The sequence below is a fragment of the Apodemus sylvaticus genome, chromosome X, assembly GCF_947179515.1.
Source record: "Apodemus sylvaticus chromosome X, mApoSyl1.1, whole genome shotgun sequence".
NCBI classification, from domain to species: Eukaryota; Metazoa; Chordata; class Mammalia; order Rodentia; family Muridae; genus Apodemus; species Apodemus sylvaticus.
Window position 1 is genome coordinate 59,488,404 of NC_067495.1, and position 15,559 is coordinate 59,503,962.

Consider the following 15,559-nt stretch of genomic DNA (forward strand, 5'->3'; position numbering starts at 1 on the left):
GATGAATTGTTTGTCCTCTGGAAAGTTCTGCTTGCCTATCTGGAACCAATAAGCAATGGATGCCATATATTCAGTAGAGCACACTTGTTAAGCAGGCTGGAGTAGCCATTCTAATATCAGATAAAATTGACTTTCAACCAAAAGTCATCAAAAAAGACATGGAAGGACACTTCATACTCATCAAAGGAAAAATCTACCAAGAAGAGCTCTCAATTCTGAACATCTATGTTCCAAATCCAAGGGCATACTCATTCGTAAAAGAAACTTTACTACATCGTACCCCACATAATAATTTTGGGTGACTCCAACACCCTAACAGAAACTAAACAGGGACACAGTGAAACTAAGAGAAGTTATGGACCAATTAGATTTAATAGATATATATATAGAATATTCTATCCTAAATCAAAAGAATATACCTCCTTCTCAGCACCTCATGGTACCTTCTCCAAAATTGACCATATAATTGTTCACAAAACAGGCTTCAACAGATATAAGAAGATCTAACTAATCCCATGCTTCCTATCAGATCACTATGGAGTAAGGGTGGTCTTCAATAGCAAACAAAAACAACAGAAAGCCCACATACACACGGAAGCTGAACAATCCTCTACTCAATGATACCTTGGTCAAGGAAGAAATAAGGAAAGAAAACAAAGACTTTTTAGAATTTAATGAAAATGAAGGCACAACATATCCAAATTTATGGGACGCAATGAAAGCAGTGCTAAGAGGAAATCTCATAGCTCTGAGTGCCTCCAAAAAGAAAATGGAGAGAGCATATACTAGCAGCTTAATGACACACCTGAAAGCTCTGGAACAAAAAGAAGCTATTTCACCCAGGAGGAGTAGAAGACAGGAAATCATCAAACTCAGGGCTGAAATCAATTAAGTAGAAACAAAGAGAACCATACAAAGAATCAACAAAACCAGGAGCTGGTTTTTTGAAAAAAATCAACAAGATAGATGAACCTCTAGCCAGACTAACCAGAGGGCACAGGGACAGTATCCAAATTAACAAAATCAGAAATGAAAAGGGAGATATAGCAACAGAAACCGAGGAAATTAAAAAAATCATTAGATCCTACTACAAAAACCTATACTCAACACAAATGGAAAATCTGGATGAAACGGACAATTTCCTAGACAGATACCAAATACCAAAGCTAACTCAGGATCAAATACACCATCTAAACGGTCCCATAACCCCTAAAGAAATAGAAGCTGTCATTGAAAGTCTCCCAACCAAAAAAAAAAAAGCACAGGACCAGATGGCTTTAGTGCAGAATTCTATCAGACTTTCAAAGAAAACCTAACACCAATACTCTTCAAACTATCCCACAAAATAGAAACAGAAGGAACACTACCCAACTCGTTCTATGAAGCCACTCAAGAAGTCAGAACCAAATAACCCTATTCAAAAACGGGGTACAGAAGAAGACAAAGATTTCTCAACTGAGGAATACCAGATAGCTGAGAAACACCTAAAGAAATGTTCAACATCCTTAATCATCAGAGAAATGCAAATCAAAACAACCCTGAGATTTCACCTCACACCAGTCAGAATGGCCAAGATCAAAACCTCAGGTGACAGAAAAATGCTGGAGAAGATGTGGAGAAAGAGGAACACTCCTCCATTGCTGGTGTAATTGCAAGCTGGTAAAACCACTCTGGAAATCAGTTTGTTGGTTCCTCAGAAAATTAGACATAGCACTACTTGAGGACCCAGCTATACCACTCCTGGGCATACACCTAGATATGCTCCGACATGTAATAAGTACACATGCTCCACTATGTTCATAGCTGCCTTATTTATGATAACCAGCAGCTGGAAAGAAACCAGATGTCCCTCAACAGAGGAATGGATACAGAAAATGTGGTACATTTACACAATGGAATACTAGTCAGCAATTAAAACAATGAATTCATAAAATTATTAGGCAAATGGATAGAGCTAGAAAATTTCATCCTGAGTGAGGTAACCCAATCACAAAGGAACACTCAAGGCATGCACTCACTGATACGTGGATATTAGCCCAAAATTTCAGAACATCCAAGTTACAACTCACAGATCACAGGAATCTCAAGAAGGAACATCAAAGTGTGGATACTTTGATCCTTATTGAAAAGTAGATCAAAATACCCATGGCTCACAGCCAACCAATAGAAAGAACATAGGGGCCCCAATGGAGCAGCTAGAGAAAGGATCCAAGGAGCTGAAGAGGTTTGCAGACCTGCAGGAGGAACACTAATATGCACCAACCAGTATGCCCAGAGCTCCCAGAAACTAAAGCACCGGCCAAAGATTACACATGGAGGAACCCATGGCTCCAGATATATAAGTAACAGAAGTTGACCATTTCAGAAATCAATGAGAGGAGAGACCATGTGTGTTGTGAAGGTTCAGTTCCCCAGAATAGGGGAATGCAAGTCAGGAAATTGGGGTGGCGGGTCAGTGGGGGGAGGGGGAATGGGATAGAGGATTTTCAGAGGGGTAATGCCATTTCAAGGGGGGGGGGATACCATTTCAAATGTAAATAAAGCAAATATCTAATTAAAAAAAGGAAAGTCACAGATATGAAATGTGAGAGGTACCCAGGACTCAATTTGGGTGACCTTAGCCAAAATGCCCAACAGTGGAGAGATGTAACCTGAAGAGCCCACCTTCAGTAGTTTGACAGGGCTCGCAGTGGAGGGATGAGGACATCACCCCACCTTCAAAAGTTTGACCTAGAATTGTTCCTCTCTAAAAGGAAGTCAGGGACAAAATGGAGCAGAGACTGAAGGAATTGTGGACCAGTAACTGCCCAACTTAGGACCCATCTCACTCACGGGGACACACCAAAGCTGGACACTTTTACTGACACTATGTTGTGCTTGCAGACAGGAACCTAGCATGGTGGTCCTCTGAGAGGCTCTACTAGGAGCTGACTAAGACAGATGCAGATACATAAAGCCAGCCAACGATTAGACTGAAGTCAGGGACCCATATGGAAGAGTTAGGGGAAGGATTTAAGCAGCTGAGGGAGATGGCAAATCCATAGGAAGACTAACAGTCTCAACTAACCCGGACCCCCGGGAGCTCCCAGAGGCTAAGACACCAACCAAAGAGCATACACCGGCTGGTCCAAGGCCCCTGACACATATGTAGCAGAGGACTGAATGCCTTGTCTGGCCTCAGTGGGAGAGGATATACCTAATCCTGTAAAGACTTGATACCCAAGAGAAGAAGGGTGGCTAAGGGGACACTCTCTCAAAGGAGAAGGGGAGGGGAAATTGGGCCAGGAACTCTGGGACAGGGGGACTGTGAAGGGGACAACATTAGGGATGTAAATAAAATAATTAAAAAAAAAACTAGCCACCACAACATGTAACCAAAAATGTCAGTTTCAAATGCCAAATTCACCAGGTAGGAAGATACTCATTCATGAATGTATTCTTTTTGTTTTCATTTATGGGGTGATTCACATATACACTGATACGTCAATCATTTTGGAAGAATTCTGAATTAAAGATGGAAGGTATGATATGCCAAAAGTCTAGTTAACTGTTAATAACTAAGGAGGAGACATGACAGAATGAACCATTGAAATGTGGGAGGGGGGTCCGGAAGAGTTCATGGGGGCAAACCCTCTGCCACATGTTCTATCACAACTGAAGATGGGAATATAAAAAAGGTTGGCATAAGCCTCTTGGAGATGTTCTAAAAACCTCCAGTCTGTATCTAGACACTATTTCCTTCCTAGCATCTCCCCCAACCAGAGTGATCACCACCCCAGTGCCTGCTCCCACCAGGCAGCAAGGTGCTTTGTGATGTCAAAGCAGCTCCTCAGCCACTCTTAGCTCAGAAGGATCTTGCTGACCAATCAGGGCTCAGGGGTGTGGCCTCCCATTGTTCAGGGTGGGTTCATAAGAGCGTGCCTCTGAGCACTCTGGACCAGACCACAAGCAGGCATCGAGATGGCTAAAGCTACTAAGAAGTCTAAAGAGCATCCAACACCAGATGATGAGCCAACGACCTCAAATTTAAAACCCAAAAGAGTAAAGACATGCTATCAACTCCCAACGACAACTGATGGCAAGCAGAATTGGCAGTCCAATTCCAAATCTAGCAAGGTAAGAAGGCCCAAGTGACGACCATAGTCCTTTCTCTGGAGATTTCCCCTCCCCCAGCACTGCTAACCCTTTCTTAGCCTGGCGTTCACCCCCTTCTCAACCCATAACCCTTCTCCTACAGCCCCCTTCACATACTTCAGCTTTTCAAAGACTCACATGTCCTTGTCACCTTACTCTTTTGAACTTCCAGGTACATACATCTACCAAGAAGAACAAGAAAACCCTGACAAGGATCGCGAAAGGGAAGATGCCTGAACAAACGACCCCAACTACAAAAATGACAAAGAAAAGCAAGGGGGAAGAACAATTTGGTCACTGCCACCACCTAATGGACGAGATGTCAATTGGAACTGGTTCAGAACCAGAGAAGAGTAGCGGTGAGAGCTCCAGTCCTTCATCAAGTGATCAAGAGAGCCCGTAGCCTCACTATGCCACTGAAAGATCTGTTCACAGGTCTGCAGCTGAGCATTGTCGAACTGTTTATTCTTACCACGCAGTGCACTGACACTGACGAAAATAAAATCAAACTGATTTGAAAACTGTGTGTCCCTGAGAATCTCTGACGGAACAAGGAAGGAAGGAATGGGAGGGAAAGGGGCCTGGGGAAGGAGGAGGGGGTGGGAGGGAAGAAGGAAGAAACACGGGTATACCAGAAGTGGGAAGTATTGGGTCCTACAGGGGTGGGAGCCAGACAAGAACATCTAGCGTCCAGCAGACAATGAAGGATTATGACTGAGCTAGCCTGGAGTACTGAAGAGGGTCTTTCTTCTGATGCTTTCTCTCATGGGCCAAGGATGAAGAGGGTTGGGTATTTCTTGGGTGGGGAGGTTACACATATGTGAATATAGAGGTCCATGTGCCCGCGTCCATTCATGAATAGGTCAGAGCCAATTCAGACAGGCAATCTCTGGAACTCTCCTCTCCCCACTCCACAATGCTAGGTTACTGACATGGTGCTTGTGGGTGCTGGGGAATTAAATTCAGCTCCTTATGTATGAAGAAAATGCTTTAGCTGCCAAGCCATTTTCCCAGCCCTCAGGGTTGAGTGTTTCTATGTGTGTTCTGGCAGTGTGCAGGAACACTGCTTCAGGAAATGGACTATAGAACCTACAGAATGAAAGATATGGGGCCATCAGTATCATCCCAACAGATAGCACATCACATATACGACACATACCTCCTAGTGGTGTTTCTTATACCTTACCCTACATTAAGCAATTAAAAGACCTTCCCAATGGCCAAGCACCCTATAAAACATATCAGTAGAAGCTGGGGAATGTAGTTTACCTAGCATGCATGAGACCCTAGGTTAGAACCCCAGCACTGCATAAACTGGTTGCATGTCTCGAATCTCAGAAATAGGCTTGGAAAGTAGAAACAGTGGGACCAAAGCAAGTTCCAGGCCAGCCTGGATGCATAAGAACCTGTCTAAATAAATAAAGTACTTAATAGTGCCCCCAAGACAAATAATAAATATTCCTCGAAATTCTGGAAGCAAGAAACAAACATCTAAAAATTAACACCAAACTTCCCACCTACAAAGAGCCAAGCACAGCAGCACACTGTACAAAACATATAAAAAATAAAGTCATCCAGTTTCTCATCCAATGCCAAACTTTTTGTAATTGCTTTAAGTTGAGGATATTATTTACAGGTAGACGGCAAATTTGGGCTAAAACAGGAATCAAAATGGAATCCGACATGGAAAATGTCATCACTTTTAAGCACCGTGATGCTGCAGAACCAGAGATGCTACAGGTTCACACAGGAAGTCAACGCCCACAGTTCTTTTTCTCATTTTACAGGGCCTAATATTATTAGAAAAATAAGTGCCAGTCACATTGTTACTATCACAGTCCTTTGGATGGGAATTAAAAAAATCATCAGATCCTTCTATAAAAGACTAGACTCAACAAAACTGGAAAATCTAGATGAAATGGATGATTTTCTAGACAGATACCATCTACCAAAATTAAATCAAGAGCAGGTAAACTATCTAAACAGGCCTATATCACACAAGGAAATAGAAGATGTCATTAAAAACCTCCCAACCAAAAAGAGCCCAGGGCCAGATGTGTGTGTTCTGAGTCTATATGTGCTCCTTGTGCTTTTTCTTTGTCTATTTAGTTTTGTCTATTTTGTTCATTTGTTTGTTTTGTCCTATTCAAGTTTGTTTGTTTTTATTTTACTGTATATTTTCTAGACTGCTGGTTTTCTAGTGAGATAGAACAGGAAAGGGTGTGGATTTGGGAGAGTGAAGTGGTGAGAAGGGTCTGGAGGGGTTGGGGGAGCAGAAACTATTTTATTTTAAAAATCTTATTTTCAACTATTTAAATAACAGTGTAATTATTCTTCATTAAACTGATTTTAGCTCAAGGTGGAGGGAAGGGGAGAAGAATAGAAGGCACTGGAAAGAAACAATATAACCATGCCCCAAATTTGCAGGCAATGGCTCAAATATTTGGAAGTCAATGAATTATTCTAGTTCACATACATATCTTCAAAGTAGGAATGGCTCACATCATTTTACAATAAGCCCGAAGACTCCCCACTACTACCTCTATCTTTCATCCTCTTTTCCCAGTGTGTTGCTCTACATCCCGAGTCACACTTAAAATGTACAAGCATGGTTATTCTGTCAGCTTTTCAGCACTGTGAAAAAAAGAAAATTTTGCATATATGACACAGCAAATTAAGTTTGAGGAGATACTTTTTCTGGCCAGAGCCAATGAGGTAAATGTGGCTGAGAAATATAAAGAAAACCAAACCAAACCAAAACAAGACAAGACACTCTGACCTGGTCTATCAGGGACCCTTGTGAAGGGCAGACTGAGAGTCAGGAGCAACAATGGCCTATATATAATTTGCTCCTTTTCAGCAACAAGAGACATGGGAGGAAAATAAAAGAGCCACGTAGATTCATGGTGACCCTGTCAATTGACAGCATCCCAACTTACCTTTCATTAGTTTCTATATCAAAACAGAATCTCTTGTCAATTGACTCTGTCTTCCTTCTCACACAGTACTTCAAAGTTAAGTCCACAGGTCCCTGATAAGAAAGAAGCATTTATTTAAAATCTAGAAGTTTCTTCTCTCACCTGTAGTGTCCTCAGGGTCATTTGAATGGTGTCAACCAAGACAGAAGGAGCAATGAGTTGACTCAGTAAGAAACTTTACCTTCAGATCTTGGAATTACATGGTCAATGGCTTCTCACTGTTCCAAGTATCAGTATCCAAGACCAGGTGAAAATGTAAATGTCCAGGGCAGGCCAGTGAAGCCAAGTATGGTGGATAAAATACCACACACAACTATGGCAGTGCGGGAGAAATAGAGTGCCAAAATGGCATTAAATACACATAAAATTTTCATGAGATTTCTGAGTAGGAAGCTGCAGCTGGATAATTAGCTCTCTGAGATCATCTATAGAATGTTCGAGAAAAGGTGAGTGCTGAAGCCCTACTGGATGTGGCAGTGCATACCTTGAAGATGACAAAAGTCATAAAAAATGGTCTCTCCAGAGATAGGAAAAAGGCACGGAAACAAGATTTGTTTATTAATCAAAGCAACATTTTGATATTTGACACATGTGGAGTAGTGTGGTTCATAATATTCCTGTGGGAACACAAATCTACCAAACCCCTTGGTGGCCACAGACCAACTACCCGATTCTTCACTGTTTTTCTCTTTCCTCTTTTTCTCAATGAGGACAATGTGGCACTGAAGGGATATAGGAGTTAGTCAACCCAATGAACCACATACTGTACAAGGTATTTTTAATGAATTAGTTGTTTATTAATTTTTTGAAGTAATTTAACACAAACTTCCCTCACCATAGCCCTTAGAGATGAATGTGAGAGGTAAAATTTCTTAATGGTATACAAGTTGGTAAGGTCCAAGTAGCATTAAACTAGGAAGCTTAAGATTCCAGAGCTTCATAGAGAGACTCCATCTCATAAAACAAAACCCTGCTTATGCTCACTGTCAGGCTCACACAATTGCAGTTTTGAAAGTGTCCACTCAATGAAAAAAGCAGGAAAAAAACTAAATTGCTCTCATATGCTAAGGGGATATAAAAGTATGTTCTACTGATTTTGTCCTGGACAAAATGTTCTGTTGAAAAAGAATAAGAAAAACAACTCTAAAAGATAGCTCTATGAGAGTAGAGCTAGTGTCCAACCACCACGCCCTAACATGAACTAGAAAGAACTGCAGCTAGTGGTGTGCATAAGCACTTGACACTCAGAGGCAGAAGAGATTCAGGAAGATGAAGGACAAATTCTATATCACAGCCCAAGATGAATCTGATGAAGCCTGTTGACACATTACCTAACGGTGTACCCCAGCTCAAACATACACGTGAGGTACAATAGTAGGTTCTGTGCTTAAAAACCAATGCAAAAAAGTAGTTTTCAACAGTCTGTAACCAAAACTGTCCCCTCTAGTTTTCTATGTACAAGCGATCCCACATTGATCATCTACAGAAAATACTGTTAATAGAAATTGGCATTTGTCTCCAAATTCCTGTCTACCTTAATTGGGCCTTCACGTATGTACTTAAGGCTTCCAGCAATATGTAAATATTTTAAAAGTTCACAGTGACAGCATGTAGACGAGCAAGTGAAGGGGATACTTGCAGAGAATGAACGATATGATGATCACTTTTTACCTGTAGAGACATCCATGCACAAAAAGGATCAGGTTCTTTCAGGGAGTAAACTAGCCTCTCAGTGGTAAACTTACCTTGGCATTTTGATAAGTAGGAGAAGGCCTGAAGAGCGGAGGAAGAGATGTGTACTGTTTATAGATACTTTACAGGGTGTGTAGGTGATACTAGTTTTAGGATATATGCACACACATATCGATGTGCTTTTAATAAAGGCATACTAAATCTTAATTCACGTTTTAAGAACTCATTACTTAAAAGAATCAATGTTTTGGATAAGTTCTTTGTACAATTATAGGCAATTGTTATAGGCTGGAAAGGTAAAGACTCCATTATAATGGTAGAAGCTGCATATGATATAACACACCTGTTAATTCCAGCACTCAGGAGTCTGAGGCAGGAGACTTGGTATAAGTTCAGGGCATAGGTCTGTGCTACACAATGAGTTCCAGGCCAGCCTTTTCTCTAAAAGCAAACCAAGTTTTAATTTTACATGACAGTGACAGATTTGATTATTTAACTCTGTGTTAGTATATATTCTTTTCTGACATACTATCACACAGATGAGCTCAAAACCTATCAGTAACAAAAACTGACCTGCTTAGCACCTGGCTTCTGTTCCATCGGAGTCATGGTGAGCGTCCTGGTCTCTTTCTCATACCGACAGTAGTATTTCACCCAGGATATCCCCAGGGCCCCTACAAGATGGGAGAGAGTGAACGAGCAGAATATCTTACCTCCCCAAAGCAGAAGCTGCTTACTTGTCAGCTCATTCTAAACCTACTCTTCCTACAACAGTCCTTGGGAATAGAGACATCTGTACATCCAGAAGCTAGAAACACCTGCCAGTTTGCTCTTTCCCGAAACCTCTCGTTTAACTAACATTGAATTGTGTTCATTCTATTCCTCACGTCTCTTCTTCTACTTGTTTTATCCCTTTAGCAATGAGTTAGCTAGAGGATGTTATCTTCTTGTTTTCCTAATGTTTATAACATTTCCAATAAATTAGGAATGTACTTTTTCTCCCATTATCATTTCAAGCAGGCTTCTCTCATTTCTCCAGCTCTGATTTGCTCCTATCTAACACATCATCATCTAGAACATTAAAAGATCATTCTACTGACATCATCTGCTTTGTTGTAAATCATGCATGACTTTCCTAGTCTCTCCAAACAACTTAATCTACCTTCAAAGCCCTGAATCATTTGATCAAACTGACCTCTCTGGCCTTGTCACTGGGTGCCCTCACCTCTATGCTCCTGGGTCAGTGAAATATTTTCAGTTATCAAATGCTTAAGCAGACATATAGTTTGTACTGTGAACTCTACATGTAGTTAAGAATGGATTGCACAGAATATATATTTAAAACAAAGAATTACATCAGGACAAGGGTTATTCTTGACAAACCAAGACCTAAGCATGACGTATGTTCTCCAACACTCCTACAGCAGCACACACATGAAGATCTCTAGCCACCCTCATCCCATGTTTAAACCTGTCGCTCTCACTGAACAGTTAAGTTCTAAGTCAAACATCACTTTCTCAGAGAAGCTCTTAGATATATGCCCCAAAGAGAATGCTCCAAATGCTTCACAAATATACTTTCCTATCTCTCTTGTCAATCTGAAAATCGCTTTGAGAATAAAAAATAAAAAAATATGTGAGATTCACTTTGTTCTCAGCGTGCTTGGTGAGCAATCATTTAACTGAGTGACAGCCATTTGTGACAACTCAGAAAACTGAAGCACAGACACACCCTGCAGGATGTAGCACAGGTTCTCAACTAGGGGCACTTTTACTTCACTGTAGATGGTTTACGTTGTCGTGTATGGCGAGTACTACCAACACAAAGTGAGGAGAAAACCAGGATGCTGCTCACCACTTCACACTGTGGAGCAGTGCGTCTCCACCTTCCGACTACTGTGATCCTCTAACAGTTCCTCAGCTTGTGGTGACCCCCAACCATAAACTTATTTTTGTTGCTACTCCATAACTCTAATTTTGCTACCATTATAAATTGTTTTTTTAAAAAGTGTCTTCCAATGGTCTTAAGTAATCCCTGTAAAAAGGTCATTTCAACCCCCCAAAGGGGTTGTGACCCACAAGTTGGGAACCACCGCTGTACAAGCTCTGAGGGTTGTGAGTGGAATATAATACACTGGAAAGGGTATGGGTTTTTGGTATAGGATACATCTGTAGTTAATCTTTGATCTAGTGACTGTTCAAAGCCTCAATTGTAACCTAAGCATAATGTGGAATCAAAGATTAAACAGGATGAAGCTTTTAAAGCAGTGCACATACTAAGTACAGTAAATATCTTTCTACTTCCTTTGCCCTACCCTCTTTTTTGACTCAAAGTTCAGCATACAATATTAACATTCCTCGTCTTGAACCTCAGAGAAAAATTTAGAGACATAGTACTCTATGACATAGTAATTGAACAAGTCCCTAAAGTTTCTTTCTTTTGCATTTTTACTATTCCCATCCTATCCCTCAAAGAGTTCTATCTGGCATAGATCTATGAAGTACACATGGGTTCTCAGAGCTCAGAAGGATAAAGCAGCAAGCCTCTTGGCAGCCAGAGGATGACCCTGCATGCCCACACACATTTCTCCTGTGTATAGAGATAGCCTTCAATGGTTGGCTGTCCTGGAAGCTTGCATGTCTGAGGAGCTTCTTTCATCCTTTTCTTAAGTTCTTCCATCTCCTCCCGGGTACTGGAGAAATGATTTCTTGTCTGTCAAGAAATTATTATACTCATTATCACCTTTATCATCAACAGGTCTGAATTTATCCATCATAGATCTAGTACAGAGATTTTTCTGCTCACAGCATGTGCTAAAACATATAGAAAACTGCTGAATAGAAGTGACTAGAAAATAATTCTAGAGTTTAATGGTACTATGTAGTAGAAAGGAAACAAAAACACAGATACCACAAGAAGCAAGAGCTTTTACCCAGTGGGATTAATTCAAGCATCAAGTAAATGGGAATTTGAAACGTCTGACATTAGACTGACCCTTACTTTACAACAAGGGGAACTATAGAGAAGGATTCCCAAAGAAAATGTTATCATGGCAACTTTTTTTATGTTAGTGAAGAATGTGTGGACTACACTAACAACCAGTCAGCCATGAGTACACATGCAAATGCTTGGTATTAGCTCACATTTGTCAAGTTACATATGGTAGAGGAGTCAACTTGATTGTAGAAAGATTTTGTAAGTCAGCAGAAAATAGGTACTCTCACGTTCAGGTAAAGGAGAGGACCCAGAAGGAAGGAATAAATGCAGAAAGAAAAAAGTAGGTAAAACTGTACATCACAATCCCCCTGAGCAAGCCTCTTATTGGCAGTTTCTCATTTCAAAATATATCTATGAATGCCATGCAATGTAGCACCTGGTCTATTGTTACCTGATCTTAATGACATCTTCTCTACCAGTTGTTACATGCTCTATGCTCCTTTAAAAATGCTGGTTTGGGGACTGGAAAGATGGCTCAGTGGTTAAGGGCACTGGTTCCTCTTCCAGAGGTTCTGAGTTCAATTCCCAGCAACCACATCGTGGCTCACTACCATCTGTAATGTGATCTGATGTCCTTTTCTGTTATGCAGGTATATATGCAGATACAGCATTTATATACAATAAATAAGTAGATTTTTTAAATGTTGGTTTGATTTCATATAGTAACAATTAGTATAAGGGTTATCGGATTTATTTATCTACTCTAGAAAATATATGATCCTTCAAGACAGACAAACCTTGGTGCCTCATTCTGGTGTGCCAGAGACTTTCACACTGTCTCAACCAGGATAAATTTCCATGGTATCCATAAATAATCATCAACCTATAAATTAGTAAAATCTCATGTCTCAGTACATAAAATATGCTATGCCTGTGGTCATTTATAAGAACTAGCATGTCCGTGAAGTTAGAGAAGTCCATTAAAATTCATTTGTTTAAGTGATGAGAGAAAAAGATAATGGATACCTAAATTAATCAAGTGGCTTAACTGACTTAGGAACTAGCCTAAGGCCTAAGCCTCACATTTAAATATGCCTACAGTTGGACTCTTATGTAGCACAGATACAGTAAAGTACCAATGCTTAATAAATCCTGTCTTGATCGAGCTATTCCTGAAGAGATGATGGGAAGCAGCAAACCTCAAAGACAGAGAAGAGTCAAAACTGAAAAAGCAAGAACATGTCGACGTGTTAAAAATGTTTGTACACTATATTACTCTATCCAAAATTGGAAGTAGTGAAATGACCTGAAATTCCAAAGTTAAGACCACTGGGGCTCAAATTCCGATGGGAGGACAGGTGAAGACATCCACCTGAAACTCACATTCTGTAAGCTGAGCTGCAGCTGCTGTTTGTATGGAAGGAAATCCTGTGTGAGCTCCACAGTCAAGCTGTTAGAAATGAAGAGGCTATGAAGGAAGGCCAAGACCTAGGGGAAACAGACAACAAAATCACCTTTAGAAACTTACCATTATCTAGCATCAGCACTTCCTACCTGATCCATGAAGTCAGGGAAGAAAGTCAGAAGCATTTACTGAGTACACCATTACAGATGTGGCAGCACAAGCGGATATACAGCTTAAGTGTGCTCATATTAGGCTAAATACTTCACCTGCATTCAGTCTCAGAAAAGAAGTAGCAAATCCAGATCCTTTTAAGACTGCATACAAAGCCACTCAGGAATTACATACTGCAGGAATTGACTACATCTCTTTACTAAATGAGTTCAGTATTTCTCATCCAAAAATATACATGCCAAAATTGTCAAGTGCAGATGTAATAACAAAAAAGACAGACAGACAGACAGAAAGCAAGAAAGCAAGAAAGCAAGAAAGCAAGCAAGCAAGCAAGAAAGAAAGAAAGAAAGAAAGAAAGAAAGAAAGAAAGGAAGAAAGAAAAGAAAAGAAAATTTCTACACCTAACCTCATGTGATAGGACTCATACACACTGAGGAAAATGTAAGCACACTTAAAATATTGTATACAATCTTTGGGTTATGAGTATAAGGTGTATAAGAAATATAAACATGTAAATGCAAAATTTTTTTTTCAAAAATCCCAACCACTTCTGGTGACAAGCAATTTTGGTAACAGATATCCAAATAAATATCCTCAGCATTACCCCATAGTAGGTACTTCTAGCAGAAGATAACCTACAAATGAAGAGTCCACTTTTAATTTTCAAATCATTCAAGGCATGGCCAGTGAGATGACTTGATGGGTAAAGAGATTTGTTGTACAGGTCTAACAACCTGCAGTCACTTCTCAGAACCCACAGAAAGCTGAAAGAACAGAACAGACTCCACAGAGTTACCATCTGATGTCCACATACTTACCATAGCATACATATCCCTCCCAATAACAAATCTATATTTCATTCAATTCTATTAAAAGCCAAATGTATACAAACAAAACTAAGAGGAAAATATAATTCCTGCCTAACAGTTATAAATATTTAAGATAAAAGTTCAATGTTCAGAAAGTATAAAAGGTGGAAGTTAACACAGCTCCATATGCTGTAGGAAGCAAATAGATGAAATATAGAAATGCGTGAGCATATCAGATGTAAAAAGGTAAACATAAAAACAAGACAATACACACATACATGGACATTTATGACAAATATATGGTAGAGCAATATGTTGATCACATTGACACTTATATCCACAATCCTTCACGGTTTTCTCCCCCAAATTCATCTCAGGAAATTGTATCAGTGCTCTGCAGTCATTCAAACCAAGAACTACAGAACCAGCCCTTATCTCTATTTAACTCAAATTTAAGTCCTATTCAACAGAACCTTCTGCTAGTGTTTCCTCCAAAATATCATTTTTGGTGCTAGAAATAGAACCCAAGACCTTGCATATGTGAGGCAAGCTTTCTACCACTGAGTCATATCTCCAAACCTCCAAACTGTTGTCCTAACCTATCCTTTACTGTTTATACTTCTGCCACACCAATTCAATTGAATGTGTCTTCCTACCTATACCATTATAGCATTTCTTTAATTAATTTGGGAATCCAGTTTTGTATCCCAGGCGGACCTCAAACTCAAGATTCTGTGCCTTCACCTCCTAGTGCACACATTACCAGCATGTGCTGCCTCACCCAGCCTATAATAGCTTTTTAACTGTTTTCCTAGCCCTCTGCCAAGCCACTTCCCACACAATAAAATTGTTCTGATAGGGCATACTTAATGCCCTTTTAGTGGCTTTCTATGGCACTGAGGCTGACATTCAAATCACACTGCATGACAATGGGTCCCAATGGGTCTCAGTCAAACATCACTTCCTGAAATTTCCCTTTTTTTCTACCAATATCTCAGGATACACATCTTTACATTTTTGAGAATGTCTAAACATTCCTCACTCTCATGAAGGAAATCTGGATTTTTGTCACAGGCCCTTTCTGAATCTATTGAGATGATTCTGCAATTTTTATCTTTAGGTCCATTTATGTGATTTATTACATTATTAGCTTTCATGTGTTGAACCAACTGTGTATCTATGAGATAAAGCCAACTTGGTCATCATGGTGGATGATCATTGTGATGATATATGCTGGCATTCAGTTTAGATCTAGTTTATTGAGGTTTGTGAATCTATGTTCACCAAACAAACATAATTTGTTTCTTTCACAACACAACTAACAACTGTTTAGATAATGTGCATACTTTTGTGCATTCTTTCTACCTCATGAAAGTACAGTATTCATAAAGAAAGAAACTGTCATTCTGGTTTCTGCAATATACAGTGCCTG

The 15,559-nt window shown here is 39.9% G+C and overlaps 1 protein-coding gene across 1 annotated transcript in view; it reads right to left on the bottom strand.

Moving 5' to 3' along the window:
• Ophn1 (oligophrenin 1) overlaps positions 1 to 15,559 on the bottom strand; it is a 353,532-nt gene that overhangs the window by 146,922 nt on the left and 191,051 nt on the right. The window contains exons 8-11 of the mRNA XM_052171168.1: positions 13,126 to 13,230; positions 11,388 to 11,517; positions 9,378 to 9,478; positions 7,074 to 7,165 (exon numbers count right to left, since the gene is read on the bottom strand). Coding sequence (XP_052027128.1) covers positions 7,074 to 7,165; positions 9,378 to 9,478; positions 11,388 to 11,517; positions 13,126 to 13,230 — 428 coding nt within the window. The remainder of the gene's footprint in view (positions 1 to 7,073; positions 7,166 to 9,377; positions 9,479 to 11,387; positions 11,518 to 13,125; positions 13,231 to 15,559) is intronic.